Source organism: Cucurbita pepo, chromosome 19 (assembly GCF_057944985.1).
Source record: "Cucurbita pepo subsp. pepo isolate OVF chromosome 19, ASM5794498v1, whole genome shotgun sequence".
Taxonomy (NCBI): domain Eukaryota; kingdom Viridiplantae; phylum Streptophyta; class Magnoliopsida; order Cucurbitales; family Cucurbitaceae; genus Cucurbita; species Cucurbita pepo.
In genome coordinates this window covers 782,979-800,458 of record NC_141816.1, presented here as the reverse complement: position 1 = coordinate 800,458, position 17,480 = coordinate 782,979, and the positions used below count along the sequence as shown (strand labels likewise).

Sequence of the window (17,480 nt, the reverse complement as noted above, 5' to 3'; positions counted from 1 at the left end):
TTGCATAGGATGCTGTTATTTTCACCTACAGTCTGTCAGTCTCCATTCTGTCCACCAAATTCCAAGTGTGACAGCCTGCATTCAACTCTTCCATCATAATAATAAAATAATAATAATAATTGTTCGATGATAAAAATCCCACATCGGCTAATTTAGGAAATGATGATGAGTTTATAATCAGGAATACTATCTCCATTGATAAAGCTACAAGAACTTATGTTCAAAATGGACAATATCATACTATTGTGGAGAGTCGTGAATCGTTGTAGCATCATGATAAGCAGGACAATCATTTTCCTTTTCATAACGTACATGTCTGTACTCATCATAAGGAAAATTATCCCGATGCATGTGACATACCCTCCTTTTTCTCCCGTAGCCTTCAAAAACATGTTTCGAGGGTTGTGCATCGTGTCAAAACATTTCATTGCATGTCATGTAATATATCAGATTTTTCTTCCGTTTATCTCTCTTCCCGAGACCTTTCAACTCCATTTTCCCGTCGCTCCTTCATTCAAATCTCAACTACTATGAGTCCCTATTGGCTTGCCTTACCCTCCCATGACGCTGTGGTGTCTTGTATGTACCTACACAATGCGATTGTCTTTATATCTCAGTTTACAAAAATGGTAAGCTTGCCGACGACGAAGAAAAATAAAATGGATGACGTGAACGCGAGTATCTTACCGTGGGTAGGCTTGGAGCCATTGACTGGTTACCACTCAGTGTGTCTCGTTCCCGTAATGTACTAAACCTGAATTTTCCAGTCTCGTCGGTAGTTCAATCCAATGAAGATTCGTTCATCCGTCGTTGCTTTCTCTCAGTATCTCACGTTCTCAAACAACACGAAAGCAGTTAGTGGCAGAGTGAGGTTGATGGTGGTTTTAAAGGAAAAGTGAATGACTGAGTTGTGCGAGTAGTTCATGGCCCTCGCTAGAAATCACGAGATTTCCGACGAGAGTTGACCATTCCGTAATTTTTTTTTTTTTAAATCCGTTACACCTGAGTACATATGGATACATGAATGAAACCTATCTTGAGAATAAGATGACTAAGAAAGACTTGAATGAATACGAATAAATAAATAAATAAAATCCCATTTATGACAATAAATTTTTAGGTAAGAAATGTTTCTTTAAGTTACAATAAATACTCCAAATTAGATAAAAGCTTATTTAATTACGTTTCCTCCAAACCCTTTATTTATTTATTTATTTATTTTTCAAATTATTGCAATAAGTCTTGCAAAAAGATTGCTTAAGCAAGCAATAACGTAAAATCGAAAGTAAAAAAAATGTAATTCTTAATTCTTTTTAATTAAAACAAATTGCAATATGCTTTTAATTTAAAATTATGTATAAGTTTTAGATAATTTAAGAATTTAAATAAAATTTGCTGGCTAAGTATACAAGTCTAAAGACCAAGTTGAGTCGTCGACCACCATGAGCACTAGTCAAGGTTGAGACCCTCGAGGTCAACCCCAAGACCAACATAGGGGGTTGACCACAACCGTTGAGGTCGACTCCTATTGAGGCTTGCCAAAGGTAGTATGGTCGATCCCACGGGGGGTTAGTTGTTGGTCAAGAAGTTTTTGGTTCGAGTCTTGGCCGCAATCCACCCAGATTCATTTGAGAAACAATTTGATTTATTTCTATATATTTAATTAAGATTTATTTCTATATATATTTTTAAAAATTTATATTCTAAATAAAAAAGTATTTTAACTAGTTGTTGGATAATAGTATTTATAAATTTAATTTTTGAAAAATAAAATAAAAGAGAAACTATTTTCTTAAACCAAATTTCCCTATTAGCATTAAATTTCAACAAAATAATTAAATAAGTAAATGTATATATAAAAATTAAAAAAGAAAGAGAATTATAAAATGAATATACTATTTATTTTACCTTTTAAACAAATAAATTTATTGGACAAGAAAATATTTATTAATTTCAAATATATTACTATTTTCTCTTGATATTACTATTGGACATGATTCATCACGTTCCCCATGTGACAATCCAAATTCTTTTTTTTTTTAATTAAAGAAATATTTAAGGAAAATAGACTATTAAAATATTATTAACTACCTAACAAAAAAAATTTATTATTAATTTAATCTAATTTAAAATAAAAAAAATATAATAATATGAATTTGAAATATTATATATATATATATATATATATATATATATATATATATATATATATATATATATATATATATATTTTAATGGATCTTCTAAAAATAGTTTATATTTAGTAATCCAATTTAACAGGAGTGTTCGTAAGTTGAGTTGAGTCTTATTGTAAACATTCTTTTGTCCCGTTGTTAATGTTACACACTGAACTCAACCGAAACGAACCATAAAAGTAAAATTTATTCAAATTTTTATCTTTAATAAAAATAAAATATTAGTTGCACGACATCTATTTATTTATTTTGAAATATTTAATTAAGATTTATAATTTAATTTTAATGTATATTTCCGGTTCAATTAAGAGTAACACATAAATTAATGTAATCTCTAAAATTTTCACTTATTTGAATCCAATTTAAACTCGAATTGAGGTTGATTGAATTTTCGGATCTTCGAATTTTTTTTTTTTTTTTTGAATATTCTTACAAAATATACCTAAAATTGCCAAAAATCATATTTTTTTTAATTTAGAAAGAAAATTAAAAAATGGTGGAAATTTATTTATTTCGAGATACAAATAAAAATTGGGTCAATAATTAGCGAAAATGATAGTTTCGTAAATAAAACGAGAAACAATGGCGGTTGTTAGTGGTATATTGGTAATACTTCCAACAACGCGTAGAGCAACCGGCTAATTCCGGTGACTTCCCGATCACCGACAAACTCAAAACAAACAAAAACTTACTCATTAGAGAAACTTCAGTGACAGCCATTTTTTAAACCTTCCATTGCTTCTCTCATCATCATCACTCGCTTCCTCATGCTTTGAAGAACCGCCTGAGCGTTTCGACTTCGACTGTGTTGCTTTTCTGTGTACAATCACGAGATGAATGTTCCGTTGATTCTTCGTTTATTCGATCTCTGAATCTGCGCTGCTTTCTGGAGGTGATTTACTGGTGAGTTGAGTTCAGTCGAGTCGAGTCGTGTTCCTTTTTTTTTTGTTTTCTGTTGATTTCTCTTCCTGTGTTTTTGGTTTGCTACTGGCATTCCTCTGCACCTGGTAGTTTTTTTTTTTTTTTTTTTTTTTTTTTTTTTTTTTTTTCACTTTTCTCTGTTTGCTTTTTGACTTAGGAGGTTGCAAGGAAACTGAGATGCGGTGCTGCTTCTTTCGTGAACTCTACTGACGGCAGCGGTTCGGATTTTCTTTTTCTGGAGGTTAATGTATTGAACGTGCTAGATCTCTTCTCTTTTTCTTTTGCAGCTTTATTCTTGTTTTTCTTTTCCTGTGTATATCTTGCACTGCTCTAGATGTGGTTCAGCAATTCGCATTTTGTTTTGAAAGAGTTTCGAGTTCGCGTTTGGAGTGTGGATGGTTTGTGTTCTTTAACATTTTTCTTTTTTTGGTTCCGTGTGATGAATCGAGCGTTTCTGCTATGCAATGTTGGATGCTTTTTGTTTGAATATTTGGAAATCTCTTTCTCTCTCTCTCTCTCTATTAAGGCTGTTTTGTTGTTTAGTTCTTGTTGGTATGGTCAGAGACCTGGATTGCGAGTTAGATCGTTGTAATTAAGTTGCCTAGGAGTTTCGGGATTACAGAGTATCGAATTCGTTCTATAATTGCTGTAACTCTGATTCTCTGGCACCTTGTAGATTTAAATTGAAGTTGATTTCTAGAAACACGATGGAGATTGACTGTTTGATTGCTATAATCGTGAATTGAATTCGATGCTACCATTTCTGACTCTAAGATTACTATGGTTTAAGTACATTACGATGAACGACTGCTCATCTATTAATTTTGATTTTGTACATAACCCTGTCTAGGCAGAGATTAGAATTGTGATTCACTTTGATCTTTCCCATTTCCATTTTGCCTTCACGCATTTTCAGAGAGTCATAAATGATAAATCTAAAAGCGACCTTCGCTATCGTTTGGCTTCTCGTAGAGAAAGGACTGGTCATTTCTTTTGTTTGTCATCCATTAACATAGAGGTGTTTTTCTGAAGTTTCATAAGAGGGTTTTATTTTATTTTATTTATGTATTTATTTATTTTGACTTGTATGGGGAATACTAGTTCATTCAATCTAGATGGTTGCATAGTGTCGCTACTATGACTTTGCTTTGAATTCGGCTATTTAGGCTACTTCATTATTGTTGCTCATTAATATTTTCAATTGCAGGTTTTTAAGTTAGTATGATATATGAGAATCACAGTGGTGCTATAAGTTACAGCCCTGCTAATTCTGAAGATTTTTGGAGCCACATATTCTCGCATCTACAATACTTTTGATCTTTTGATACAGTCCAGAGTGAGCCTAGTTGATAATCCTCCTCTTTGTCGCTGCTGCATTTATTCTTTGTTGGAAGTTTGGATCTGTTAAAAATGAAAGAGATTGACAAGAGAAAAACTCCTATTAAGAACCAGAGTAAACGAGCTGTTAGAACAGAGAGGAAAGAACGCAGACCACATCAAGAGAATATTTGCAAAACTGTGAATGCTAAAGAAACCACACACAAGGCATTGGCTACGAAGTCAAACAATTTAGTAAGTGAGTCAAACGCCGGCACGAAACCATTAGAGGCTCATCAAAGCTCAGATGCAGATCATGTTTCTGATGCCAATAAGTTTGAGGGGATAAATCAAGATTCTAAAGCCAATGTGATTGCTGTTAGAGAGAATGTGAATGATGTTGTAGAAGATAAATGTACTGCGTTGGAGAAAGATCAGAATCACAGGGAGGAAGAAGTTTCTGATTCAGAGACGAAGGTGTATTCGGTTTCATCAAAAAGTGATTCAATAACAACAAAGGAGGAGAGAGTAGAAAGAGAGTCAAATTTTCCTGAAGATGTTCTAGAAGATAACAGTTCAGATTGCTCTCTTCACAACTCAAGTGAACAATTAGACCGTGGTATTAATCAATCACAGTCCAAGGAATTATCTTTTACTTCAAAGAAAACAACAAATTCTGATAGAGATCTTCCCGGAATTAAAAACAAAAAGTCTTCTAAAGGAAATGCTAGGGGTGCAAAAATTGTGCCTAAATCTTCATCAGAATCTTCTGAAGGAACTGATTACCAGATTGTTGATGTGGTAAAGGATATTGAGGTCTTGGATGAGGCTATAAATGGTGTACAGAGCATTAGAAATGGTCCTGATACCAATGGTGACCACGATGATCAAATTGCTTGTGAACAAAAAATTGAAGAAATGGAAAAAAGAATTGATAAACTTGAAGAGGAGTTGAGAGTTGTTGCTGCTCTTGAAATGTCGCTTTATTCTGTGGTACCAGAGCATGGGAGCTCCGCACATAAAGTGCATACGCCTGCTCGACGCCTGTCTAGAATTTACATTTATGCCTGCAAACACTGGTCTCAAGACAAGCGAGCCACAGTTGCAAAGAATATTGTATCAGGGCTAATTTTAATTGCTAAATCATGTGGGAGTGATGTTCCAAGGTATATTTGCTATTATATTATCACAGTTAATTATTATGAACTGCTGTTGAGTGGTGAAAATTAACAGAGGAAATTAACAAATTCCTTGGCTCTTTCAGGTTAACCTTCTGGCTATCAAATACTATTGTGATGAGGAAGATAATATGTCAAACATTTAGCAGCATCCATAGCTCAAATCCAGTGAAATGTTTTGTTGATTCCAACAACAGTAGCCGGAGAAATGGTGGGAAGCCAATAGCTGTTCAATGGATGAATAGTTATGGCAGTAAACAAGTAAATAAATATATGCAGTGTGTAGAGGATTGGCAAGAGACAGGAACTTTTATGGCTGCATTAGAAAAAGTTGAATCCTGGATCTTTTCTCGGATTGTCGAGTCTGTTTGGTGGCAGGTATAGTAGACCATTATGTTATTTTATATATTGTAATCTTGGTAATATTAGACTAGTGAATACTTTAATTTACTTTCCTTGTCACAGTCTGATTTGATGCCTTTTCATCAATATCGTTATGCCTATATCTCTTTGTTCCGCATAATATATTTTCAGTCTTTAACACCAAATATGCAACCTCGAGACGCATCCAAAAACAAAAGCAGGGAGCGGATAATGGGACCTCCCCTGGGTGATCAGAAGCAAGGGAACTTTTCAGTTAACCTGTGGAGAAGTACTTTCCAGGATGCTTTTCAACGCCTCTGTCCTGTTCGAGCAAGCGGTCATGAGTGTGGTTGTCTTCCTGTTCTTTCAAGAATGGTAAGTTTTATTCAATAGAGAAGAGTAGAATAAAATTACTTAAAGCTGCCATTTCAAAATTATTCCAATTTCAACCACTAAACTTTGGAGAATAATTCATATCCAATCTTGGATCAGGTTATGGAACAGTGTGTTTCCAGGCTAGACGTGGCCATGTTTAATGCTATTCTCCGTGAGTCTGCCCATGAGATTCCTACGGATCCTGTCTCGGATCCTATTGTTGATGCCAAGGTTCTTCCCATACCGGCTGGAGACCTGAGCTTTGGATCCGGTGCACAACTAAAAAATTCTGTATGTACCATTCTCATCTCACGCTTTATAATTTCGAACTTCATGAAATGTTGGTAACTAGCAGATGCCAAATTGATGTGGGCTGCTCGTGATGCAGGTTGGAAATTGGTCGAGATGGCTAACTGACATGGTCGGTATCGATGCTGATGACTCTTCAGTAGATCAACATGGCAGTGACGACGACATTAGACCGGATATAGATGGAAGGCCCCAATCATTTCCTCTACTTAATTCATTGAGTGATCTCTTGATGCTTCCAAAAGACATGCTTTCAGATCGTTCAATCAGAGAAGAGGTCTTTCTCAACCCCATGCGTCTACCTTTTCTTAAGTGCATGCACTCTGCAAGTTTGTTCGACATTGTTAATCACTTATTTAACCATTTTTTGAGTTCTCTAGGTATGCCCATCGATTAGTCTTCCGCTGATTACACGGATACTCTGTAATTTCACTCCAGACGAGTTCTGCCCCGATCCCGTTCCCGGAACTGTCTTGGAGTTACTTAATGCTGAGGTAAGATGAACTTTTCTTGTTCCAAAACTTCATGCTAGGATATCTCTAGATAGCTTTGAGCTGTTGAGTTTTGATGTTTTTTTATCATTATTATGAACTCGTCATTGTATTTTCACCTGAACAGAATATAGTCGAACGAAGATTGTCGGGTTACTCGGGGAGGATATTCCCCTACATAGCTGCTCCGGTTGTCTATATTTCTCCTTCGACATCTGATGTGGCAGAAAAAGTTGCAGAGGCTGGAGGAGGAAAATCTCACTTGGAAAGGAACATCTCTGCAATTCAGAGGAAAGGATATACGAGCGAAGGAGAACTAGAGGAGCTGGATTCTCCTCTCTCGTTGATTGTCGATAAATCGACCTCATCTCCAACGTACAATGGTCATGGAAATGACCAACATGAAGAGGATACGATGTTTATATCCAGCAACATGAGGTACAAACTCCTTCAAGAAGTATGGTCTTAATGATGAATTCCCAACAAATGAGTGATGTATGTATTTTATTTACAACACATATAGATTGTTACTTTGAATTTGAATAAGAAAAATACAAAATACAAAATGCAAATAGAAAATAGAATTTCAGGTCATGTGAGCCAAATTTTCTTGTAAATTGAATTCAAGTATTTGCTCTTATATAGAAATCTTGAACAAACTTACATTCCCATAACAACCATGTAAGTTAATATTTCGTATAGAAGAATCTTATTTCCAAGATCAAGGATATGTTATTAATAGGCTAAATCCAAGTTTGGCTTTGGCTTTGGATCATCCATGCTTATGTTGTTCTTTTCTACATTTCTCTATTTAAATTTAGCGGAAAATCATTGGTTAAGTAATGTTGCGTGGGTTGAGTACGAGGACGGTCACTCTAGCTTGGTTCAAACTTTGTTTGATATAAAGAGATCAACAATGATCGATTTTGAGTTTTGCTCTCAGTATCTATGCTTACGTAAATTGGGTTCTAAGTTCTTCCCTTAAACTCTCCGAGTGGTATTTCATATGTAAAGGTAGTCTAAAGTCAATTCAGGATCGGGGTAGAGGGTACTTATTGTGGATTTGATGATTCTTTGGTAGCGTCATGGATATGAACCTAATTTTGGTAGCGTCATGGATATGAACCTAATTTTCTCGCAGTTATACGAACCTGCTCAATCAACAATAGGATTGGTAAGAAATATGATGGAAACAACTTTTTACCAGTTTTACCTTTGCTCACAACTTTTTTTTAAAATTACTATTTCATCGTTTTTTATTTTTATCACGTGTGGCTTCGGTAGCTTTGTTTCAAAGCAAAGCAATCGAACTTGTTCAACCATTTTTGAAAAATCGGTTTTTATTATTGTTATTTTTTAATGCCATGAGTCCTCACATTTATAAGGTCAACATGATCAAATGCTTAATTAATAAAGAAAATTTCCGGAGCAATTATTCATATTCGTCTCAAACAATTAGCATCGTCATGCTAGTGATTTGGTTAAGAAAGCTAATTACTTTGATAATCTTCAAAACATGTGCCATTTCAGTTCTATATGACGATGAAAAAACATACAGAATAAAGACGAACGTGTTATTGACGGGTGAGAGGAGAATGAGAGAAAACAAACGATCGTATTGATTCATTCTAATTCAACTCAAGTGTTCAACGTATTTGAAATGGGTTCGTGACTGTGCTTCACAAAAAAAAAAAAAAAAAAAAAAAAAAAAAAATTGTGATTAAATTTGTAAATATAAGAATTTTCGTTAAAGAAGATAAAAAGATTTTATATTGGGAAATTTGTAATCTAAAGAGGAAATTGTGAGTGAAATTGATTAAACTTGGAAATGTGGTTGAAACTGGAAGCAATCATGATGGAACTACTGAAGCTTCATTGCAGTATGTAGCTTTAGCCTCTACAGTTCAAATTCTCAAGAACACTGAACTTGCGAGATCGCCTTACCATCAACAATCAAGCTTTGAGTTCTGGAATTTCTGAACTGACGCTGCGCGGTTGTAGAAATGGCCTGGAGTCTGATTTTTTGGTTCGTCTCTTTCTGTTTCAACATAGCACTTCTCGTCCTCAACTTTTACCAGGTACACCCTTTCTAATCTCTCATAAACCCTAGTTTTCGCGATCAAGTTACAGATTCTTTTGCGAGAAAGCTTGAATGCGTCTGCTGAAACGTAGCCCTAATGTTGTTGTTGTTGTTGTTGTTGTTGTTGTTGTGTTTGTCTTGTTGTAATCTTGTTGTTGCTTATTCAATAAGCAGTGGAGGTTTGATGCATATCTTAGATTCGGATTCGGTTTTCTTGAAGAGAGAATTTCGACTTCAATTTTATTTACGTTTATATGTGACCTAGATTTTGATTGATGGAACCTTTATACTGTCGTTGCGCCTACTTTTGAAATAGATTCAATACCTACTTACTATTCCACCGCTCTCTTAGTTTCTAACCAACCGTTGAATGATTAATTTTACGGTGATGAGTTTGATATCTTGATCAATCGTGCACTGTTAGCCGAAGTGAACGTATACACAAAATGACATATCTACCTGTGAAATAACCGGCCACTTCCATGGAATGGATTGATCATTTCCTTTTGCATCTGAGTCAACGATGTACTCTTACCTTGTTTTGTAGTCTCCAGAGAAGTGGCTGTATATGTAACATGTTGGGATAGAAGATTGTAGATGTATTTCAACCATGAAACTGGCTTCAATTATTATAGTTGATTATACTCTAATTTCTGGTTCTTGATGCGGATGGAAGTACAAGTGATCCCAATTCCTGCGGTTTATTTCTGGGACATCAATAGATTGTTGGCTTTACTCCCATTTCGTTTAATATGATGTACAGTGGCAGGAGGAGAGAAGTAATTGCTCGTATTTTCTTTTGAACCACGATGATTTGTCCTCTCTATTGCTTGTATTCTTATAGACTTGATGAATGTTTAGATTTTACACTTGTAGATGAACATCACTAGCCATTGCAAAGAGTAATGTTTATTGTCTAGTTACATCTGTGCTTTTAAGTTGGAAGCATCTAATGGTTGTGGTTGATTTTTTTTTTTTTGTTTTGTAGCTCTTGGTATTAACGGATTTGGAGGCTGATTATTTGAACATCTATGATTCATCATCACGCATTAACAAACTTGTCGTTCCAGAGTTTTTGGTGCAAGGACTGTTTTGCTCTCTTTTCCTCTTCACAGGCCACTGGTTCATGTTTCTTATAACCGTGCCTGTTAGCTGTTATCACATAAATCTGTAAGTGTTTCTTGACTCTGAAATAAGGCCTGGTATATATTTTCTTTTACTGTGTGCTATGGATGAGACCTATTGGTGGCGTTCTTTGTTGATTTTCCCCTTCTACTGTCTGGAAGTGTTATGTATGAGGCTTATGATGTCCCTTGTAAAATGAATCTAGTTTGCACTCATATTATATATACTTTATTCTTTTGTTATGGAAAAAAGCATTATGCATTCTTTTTACTTTCTTAATATGCTTTGTTCTATTATCAAACACCATTCTTTTAGATGAATGTATATAGTGAAAACTTCTTGGTACGGTTAGAAACATCGATATTCTCACTCTGAATGTATATAGTGAAAACTTCTTGGACGATGTTAATGGTAAACCAATTAACCTGGTGCCAATTATTGCTTTCGTCATTTTTTCTGAACATTCTTATTCCATGTAGCTATCCCAGTACAATCTCAAATCTAATTCCATTACACATGTCCTCCATCAGCTGAAGTATGCCAACTTATTGTTTGAAACTTTTATCCCACATAAGTCTTTAATAAATTTTTGGTGATCGATGGCCATCTACTACCGGTCATTTTTAAGAGTAAAACTAAAACTTAGTAATGTAGGATGGTTAACAGGATAAAGAAAAAACAAGGAAAAAAGAAAATGAATTATGTTCCACTACTTGGACTGAGAGTTTCTTTCAAGTATTTCTCCATGTTTTGTGTTTATGATGAATTATCCTGTTACAATGCCCCAGGTTCTTGAAGAGGGAGCATCTTATTGATGTTACTGAGGTGTTTAAAACTCTAAAACGAGAGAAGTATTTTCGTTTTGCCAAGCTTATCTTCTACTTGCTTCTGTTCCTCGTAGTAATCTTCAGGTTAGTCTGCATTTTTCCTTGTGTCATTCTGCTTTTCTTCTTAACTATTTGGAAGGTTGGATATTTCTGATTGAGGTTTTCCTTGCTGTTTTCTGTATAGAATAGTAATGGTAGCAGGAATGAAATCTGTTTTTGACTCTGCACCTGAGGATATAGACATTCGCTCCACTGTTCTCGAATTCTAGAGTATTTATTTAACCAACTAGCTTAAAGTCGAATCCGTCCTTTGTTTTGAATTACGTATATGATTACATGAAAAATAGTCAACTTATTTATTGATTGCAAAGTTGTTAAAGATAATGATGTTACACTGACTTGGGATTGTTTTGTTGGTTTTGGAAGCTATATACCATTACTCTTTGTTCTCTTGACGCCTTTTAGTATCTTGTTAGTAATGCATTATTGCAAGTTTTTGGATTTTGCTCTGTTTGATCCAAATGTTGCCTCTTTCTAACCTTTTCTGGTCCCAATATTTTCTATAAATTAACTTAGAATGTCCAATACATTTTTTATGTTAAAAAATGTAGCTCTGTTTAGTTTTATGGTCGACTCCTATGCTTCTTGAGTGAGATCCTGGTACATACACATAATTTTCGCCTCTCTTACTGGCATTCTTACATGTATTGAATTAATATGCAATGCAGGCTTACCTTGTCTGCTTTCAACGCATTATCTGATGAAGACGACGTCCTACATTTATTTTGATTGCGATTCTCTTACTCGAAGTTTGTATTACGGGTTCTATAGCATGTCTGTGGTTGGTATTTGTTTGGGAATTTACACGCAAGGAAACAAATTTGAACAAGGCAACTTCAAACACGTTCATACAGGTTTTTCCTCCCATATTCCCATTCTTTGCTTTGGTTGGCTCCTGTAGCATTCTCGTAGACTTTGACCCAAGGAATGCTTGTATGTAGAGAGGATTGAAGTTCATAGATTCTCCAGTTTAAAATGATGTGATTGTAGAATGAGTTTTAGCATTGTAAGCATATTGTTCAATTAGTTGACATGTGATTTGTTTGGTACCTTGACAACTTACTGGTAATTTTCAGGGATCTCCAAGATTAGAGTCCCATTTCTTTGCATGTTTTTGAAATATCAGCTGGAGTTAGCCAATTTTTAGTATTTTCATAAGATTTTTTGTTTTTTTTAAATGTCAATGTGAATGTCATCTATGGATATCTCGAATTTACGTGTAAGATGCCCGTGTAAGATGCCAGCAAATCCTCTTGGAAGAATGAGAGAATTTTGAGCGTAGAGAAGTAGAGAAATTGTGTTAGAAAATTATACATTAAGAAGAACTTGAAGCTTTAAACTGCTCTTTCTTTGATGGTTTTGTTAGGAACCACAGATCTCACAATAGTATGATATTGTCCACTTCGAACATAAGGGCTTTACTTTTGGATTTCCCAAAAGACCATGTACCAATGGAGATGATGTTCCTTACTTATAAATTCATGATCTTCTCCCTAATTAGCTAATGTGGGGACTACTCGTGACCTTAATTCCTAATACTAAATTTATTTGGCGTCACCTACTCTATTGACTAGATCTATTGCGTGGTTCATATCAGGTTTCTCACGATCTAGTGATATGATTTCTTGTTGGTACATATTTGTTGCCCAACTTGTTTCTCCAACGCAAGGTTATGCACTTCTCTTCTTGGATAATATTTTAAGATAATATTTTCTTCAAGTCATCAAACCTTCAACATGCTCATCTAATGCAATTACTTATTAGGAACGACACAATAATTATACAATTTATGAAGTTTTTCAATGTAAACAATGCATTCTAACACATATCATGCTTCCATTTACGCTTAATTAAGCGCATTGAGAGAACATTAGTTATTCACAAGTTACACTTCAGTTTTAGAATATATGAATGAACTGAGATTACAACGGAATGAAACTATATCTCGAAACTAAATATCAAAGATCAAATTATTAAAATTGTCGGTAAATAATAATAATAATAATAATAATTAAATGTGTTTTATAAACAAGATTAAACCTAGAAAGCTTCCATATGAAACTGAGCTTCTCAAAACGACGACGCTTTAGTTTGTCAATAGACTACAAGATCAAACACAGGGCTTAACATTGTCTCCCTCTCTCTCTCGCTCCTCTTTCGCGCTCGCTGGATCGCTCACAGAGTCGCTGAGATCGAAACCAACTCAAAATGCCGTCGCCAACGCCCTTTGCAACCGCCTCAAATATGCTCCGGCACCGCCTTCTCCCTTCTCTCAGGACCCGCGGTGGCGCCGCCACCGGCCAGAGCCGGTGGACCAGTCCCGGCCACGAGGAGCGGCCAAAGGGCTATCTTTTCAATCGGACGCCGCCTCCGCCAGGTCAGTCCCGTAAATGGGAGGATTGGGAGCTTCCTTGTTATGTTACTAGTTTTCTTACTATCGTGATTCTTGGCGTTGGCCTCAACGCCAAGCCTGATCTCACAATTGAGACTTGGGCTCACCAGAAGGCCCTAGAGCGTCTTGAGATGGAGAATCTGGCTATGTCTGCTTCTGGATCATCTGAATCTGATTGAATTTCGTGGTTCTTATGTGCTTTCTGGAAACTGGGTTGTTTGATTTTGATTCCACCGTTGAAAAGGGGTTTCGGTTCTATGGTGGGATTTATGAGATGCTGTCGATATTTTGTAGTTCAATAAGTTTTTTCCTAAATGTGCCATTGGCTCTTTTGGACCTTCGATAACAGTTCTATTTTAATTGTTAGTTTTGGACATATTTGGCGTGGTATATCTCAAGCACTTGAATTTTAACCCTTCGATATGTTTCAATTCAGTTGCCAATGTTGAGCTATGTATACGAATTTCCTAATAATTTAGTTCTGTTGGATATCTTATGGCCATGATTATCGTGGCAATCTCTGTTTAATTCCTTTTTGTTTATCCATCTTGAATTTGTTCAATAACTACGTACTCTCAATGCCCTGCGATCGATAATAGGTTGTTCAAATACAACTGATGTTATTAGATGTTGTGTTCTCTTATAGTTTATCTCGTTGCTTATGTTATCTTTCTTTTACTTTTATAGTTCTTTCGAATCGCTGTGCTTATATCCCTTTCAATTTCATCCATTTAATGCCTAATGAGTTAGTGTTTTGTGCAATATTTCTTTTATCATTTACTATTTGCAAGTTCCCTATGAAATTGCTTGTTTCTAATCATTTGATACTTGTGCCATCTGAATTGAATGTTGGCCCCTCTAAAAGTGGGGATAGTTCGTATAGTGATGAGCATATTGTTTACATAGTAACTGAATGGTCACTCTGGAGACTTTTGTGTAGTAATTACGGGTGTAGATTCATTCTTTCGATATATGTCGCATTTGTCACTTAACGACCTTCCTTAGTAGAGGGTATGTTTATTTGGAGTGTGGTATGGATAACGAGCGAAGCATCTTCAGACACCCTTCCATTGATTTTATAGTTTGAATCTACATTTTGTTGATATATAGTATTATTTAAACTTTTGTATGTGTGCTCTTCCTTTCTTTTTCGAAGGCTCAATTAGTGATCCTTGTATACCGAACAAATGGATCTGGTAACTAGGTTTACTTTTGAAAATCTTGGACCCTAGGTCTCCATCCAGTCTTTCTAGAATAACTGAGAGCTTCAAGATGTTTGGGGGTTCTGTAGATACAGCACTGATACTAGATGATTTCGAGTAAATACAGCACTGATCTTCATGGCTGGTAAAAGTACATGCTTCTAATGTTTGCCTTATAGCCCTTGGTTTTCCATGTCCAAGCGTTATATTTATTTAACTACTGAGTTCCTGCTAGGTTCCATGGACTTGGTTAGATTTCGAGAGGACTTATGGGTTGGTGAGGAGCTCTTGTGTTCGTTTCCTGGGCTTTTTGTGTTTGCTGGTGTTCTAACTTTAGATGCTACTCAAATGTACTTGGAGATTGGAACCTGGGTTTTAGTTGCAACCTTTTGTGTCCAAAGAGTTTGAATTCTTATTCTAACTGGAGTTTCCTCTGCTAAATCCGTTCGCTATAACCGCAAAACCGTGGAGAAGCTCTTCTTTTTCAGGGTAATTTGGAAGGGAAAATACTAAATAAGTATTGATCTTCATCTGAACTCGTGCTCATGGAGGAGTAACGACTGAGTCCTAACTGGTGCCTGTCCTCAATAAATACTATATCCTAAATCATGCCCACTTTTTAGTGAAGTTGAATCTATCTGTCGTATCTTTGTTCTGTTGCCTTTTACATAGGCGATCACTCACCAGCCTCCTCTTTACTTGCTTCCCCACCACCCTTTTCAAGGAGAAGTTCTAACTCTTGCGGTTTGATGTGTCCGACTCATAGGACATACGGTTAGTAGGCAATGGTTGTTGTTGGGAAGTGTGAGTATGAGTTATTGGGTGTGAGATTCCACATCGGTTGGAGAGGAGAACGGAGAACGAAACACTCCTTATAAGTGTGTGGAAACCTCCCCTAGCATACATGTTTTAAAACCTTGAGGGAAAGTCCAGAAGGGAAAGCATAAAGAGGACAATATCTGCTATCGGTGGGCTTGAGTTGTTACAAATGGTATCAGAGCTAGACACTGGGCGGTGTGTCAGCGAGAACGTTGGCCCTAGGGCGGGTGGATTGTGAGATCCCACGTCAGTTGGAAAGGAGGACGAAACATTCTTTATAAGGTGTGGAAACCTCTCCCTAAAAGGGAAAGTTCAAAGAAGATAATATCGGTTGGTAGTGGGCTTGGCTTGAGGTGTTGCAAAGTTTGTAGTACCTTGAAGATGCGAAAGAAAAATGAAGGAAATCCATCGGACGTTTGAGCGGCAGGAAGGATTTTGGTCATGTCTTATAAGAAATCAGTACTCTCGAAAACCCTATGTAGAAAATAATTCAGGCGTAACGGCTAGATAAGGTTTGGACTAATTTCCTTGGGGTGTATATAAATATTGATTCCTTAAGTAACTTATATTGTTGTTCATGCCAATGGATAAGCATTTTTGTGATCTTCTTGGCATTGAAGGTGAGATTTGTTCCTGTCCTCTTTTCATGTGCTTATTAGTTTGATCCATGTGTTATATTTCTTGTATGTCTGTATAGAATGTAACGTGCATACACTCTTTGAACGGTCTTTTTGCTGTGTGGAGTTTTCTGCAAACCCGTGCAAACCCGAACGCTAATATAGCATCCTCAAAAACGAACTCTCCCTTGTACTCGTAGCCTAGTGGTAGGTACCCAAACCCAGAAAACACAAGATAGTAGTATATTGCAATATAATTGTAATGGCTCAAGTCCACCGCTAGTAGATATTATATCTTTGGGGTTTCTCTGAAGGTTTTTGAAACATGGTCGGCTAGGAAGAGATTTTCACACCTTTATAAAGAATGTTTCGTTCTCTTCCCCAATCGATATGGGATCTCACAATTCACCCCCTTCGGCCCCAGTGTCCTTGCTAGCATCACACGTTCCCTTCTCCAATTGATGTGGGACCCCCCAATCTATTCCCACTTCGGGACCAGTATCCTTATTGGCACACCGCCTCGTGTCCACCCCCTTCGGGGCTCAGCCTCCTCGTGGCACACTGGTTGGTAAAGATCAAATGCAATCAGTGAAGACCAAAAGTTCAAACCCGTTTCGGTTTCGCATGGGACTTGGGTTGTTTGTTTAGCGAAGCATGTGGCGAATCTGACAAAAGGGGAAAAGTAAAAGAGAAGAAGAAGACAGAAAAGTGCTCAAAATTGCTTTTTCATAAGAACTTTGGTCAGCTTCCCTTTTGGCACACATCAACTTCAACCTCTTTCTTTCTTTGCCTCTACTACCCAACACCTTCATCAAAAGAATACACCTTTTGAATTTTAACCCTAAAACCTTCACTTCTTCCATCCCTTACCCCAAGAAATACCAAAGTCTCGTTAATAGCTCTCATCACTCCTCGTCGTTTCTTTCAACTCCATACTCTCACTTTTTCTTTTCAACGCTTAACTCTGTCAATGACAGATATATGAATGAACCGAGATCACCTTCAAAAGAGAGCGATCCTGAGAATATGATGAAAGTTACTATCTATACCAACAATGTACATGATATAATAGCCCAAGCCCACTGCTAGTAGGTATTGTCCGCTTTGCCGCATTACTTATCATCGTTAGCTTCATGGTTTTAAAAATCATACACTATGGAGAGGGTCTAGCCCGATACCGACCAGTGTCTTGCATAGTCCGATGACTGG

The 17,480-nt window shown here is 36.3% G+C and overlaps 3 protein-coding genes across 6 annotated transcripts; all 3 read left to right on the top strand.

Annotated features, from left to right (window-relative positions):
* Positions 1-2,880: 2,880 nt before the first annotated feature.
* LOC111781480 (uncharacterized) lies at positions 2,881-7,926 on the top strand. Of its 3 annotated transcripts, none has more exons than XM_023662095.2 (9): positions 2,881-3,098; positions 3,274-3,357; positions 4,324-5,599; positions 5,698-5,989; positions 6,146-6,349; positions 6,467-6,640; positions 6,738-6,935; positions 7,039-7,152; positions 7,277-7,926. In XM_023662095.2, the coding sequence occupies exons 3-9, from the start codon at positions 4,527-4,529 to the stop codon at positions 7,616-7,618; spliced, it is 2,397 nt and encodes a 798-aa protein (XP_023517863.2). In that variant the 5' UTR covers positions 2,881-3,098; positions 3,274-3,357; positions 4,324-4,526; the 3' UTR covers positions 7,619-7,926. The 3 variants fall into 3 exon arrangements, with proteins under 3 accessions (XP_023517863.2, XP_023517864.2, XP_023517866.2); XM_023662096.2 differs by having other exon boundaries at positions 3,274-3,363; XM_023662098.2 differs by lacking the exons at positions 2,881-3,098; positions 3,274-3,357 and adding an exon at positions 3,392-3,514.
* A 1,070-nt stretch (positions 7,927-8,996) lies between these two features.
* On the top strand, positions 8,997-12,390 carry LOC111782332 (protein cornichon homolog 1). Of its 2 annotated transcripts, none has more exons than XM_087120133.1 (4): positions 8,997-9,227; positions 10,218-10,399; positions 11,143-11,265; positions 11,366-11,886. In XM_087120133.1, exons 1-4 carry the CDS (start codon positions 9,153-9,155, stop codon positions 11,448-11,450), a joined length of 465 nt encoding a protein of 154 aa, XP_086976259.1. In that variant the 5' UTR covers positions 8,997-9,152; the 3' UTR covers positions 11,451-11,886. The 2 variants fall into 2 exon arrangements, with proteins under 2 accessions (XP_086976259.1, XP_023518963.1); XM_023663195.2 differs by lacking the exon at positions 11,366-11,886 and adding an exon at positions 11,910-12,390 and having other exon boundaries at positions 8,999-9,227.
* Positions 12,391-13,366: 976 nt separating this feature from the next.
* Positions 13,367-14,124, top strand: LOC111780983 (uncharacterized). Its single transcript, XM_023661366.2, has one exon. It carries the CDS (start codon positions 13,450-13,452, stop codon positions 13,810-13,812), a length of 363 nt encoding a protein of 120 aa, XP_023517134.1. The 5' UTR covers positions 13,367-13,449; the 3' UTR covers positions 13,813-14,124.
* Positions 14,125-17,480: the final 3,356 nt, after the last annotated feature.

Excerpts from the sequence above, each read along its gene's own strand:
- LOC111780983 (XM_023661366.2), top strand. The coding sequence starts at position 13,450 with ATGCCGTCGCCAACGCCCTTTGCAACCGCCTCAAATATGCTCCGGCAC.
- LOC111781480 (XM_023662095.2), top strand. The coding sequence starts at position 4,527 with ATGAAAGAGATTGACAAGAGAAAAACTCCTATTAAGAACCAGAGTAAA. Across the intron at positions 5,600-5,697 it reads TGTGGGAGTGATGTTCCAAG|GTTAACCTTCTGGCTATCAA; the intron begins GTATATTTGCTA and ends TGGCTCTTTCAG. Across the intron at positions 6,936-7,038 it reads ATCGTTCAATCAGAGAAGAG|GTATGCCCATCGATTAGTCT; the intron begins GTCTTTCTCAAC and ends TGAGTTCTCTAG.
- LOC111782332 (XM_087120133.1), top strand. The coding sequence starts at position 9,153 with ATGGCCTGGAGTCTGATTTTTTGGTTCGTCTCTTTCTGTTTCAACATA. Across the intron at positions 10,400-11,142 it reads AGCTGTTATCACATAAATCT|GTTCTTGAAGAGGGAGCATC; the intron begins GTAAGTGTTTCT and ends ACAATGCCCCAG. Across the intron at positions 11,266-11,365 it reads TTCCTCGTAGTAATCTTCAG|AATAGTAATGGTAGCAGGAA; the intron begins GTTAGTCTGCAT and ends TTTTCTGTATAG.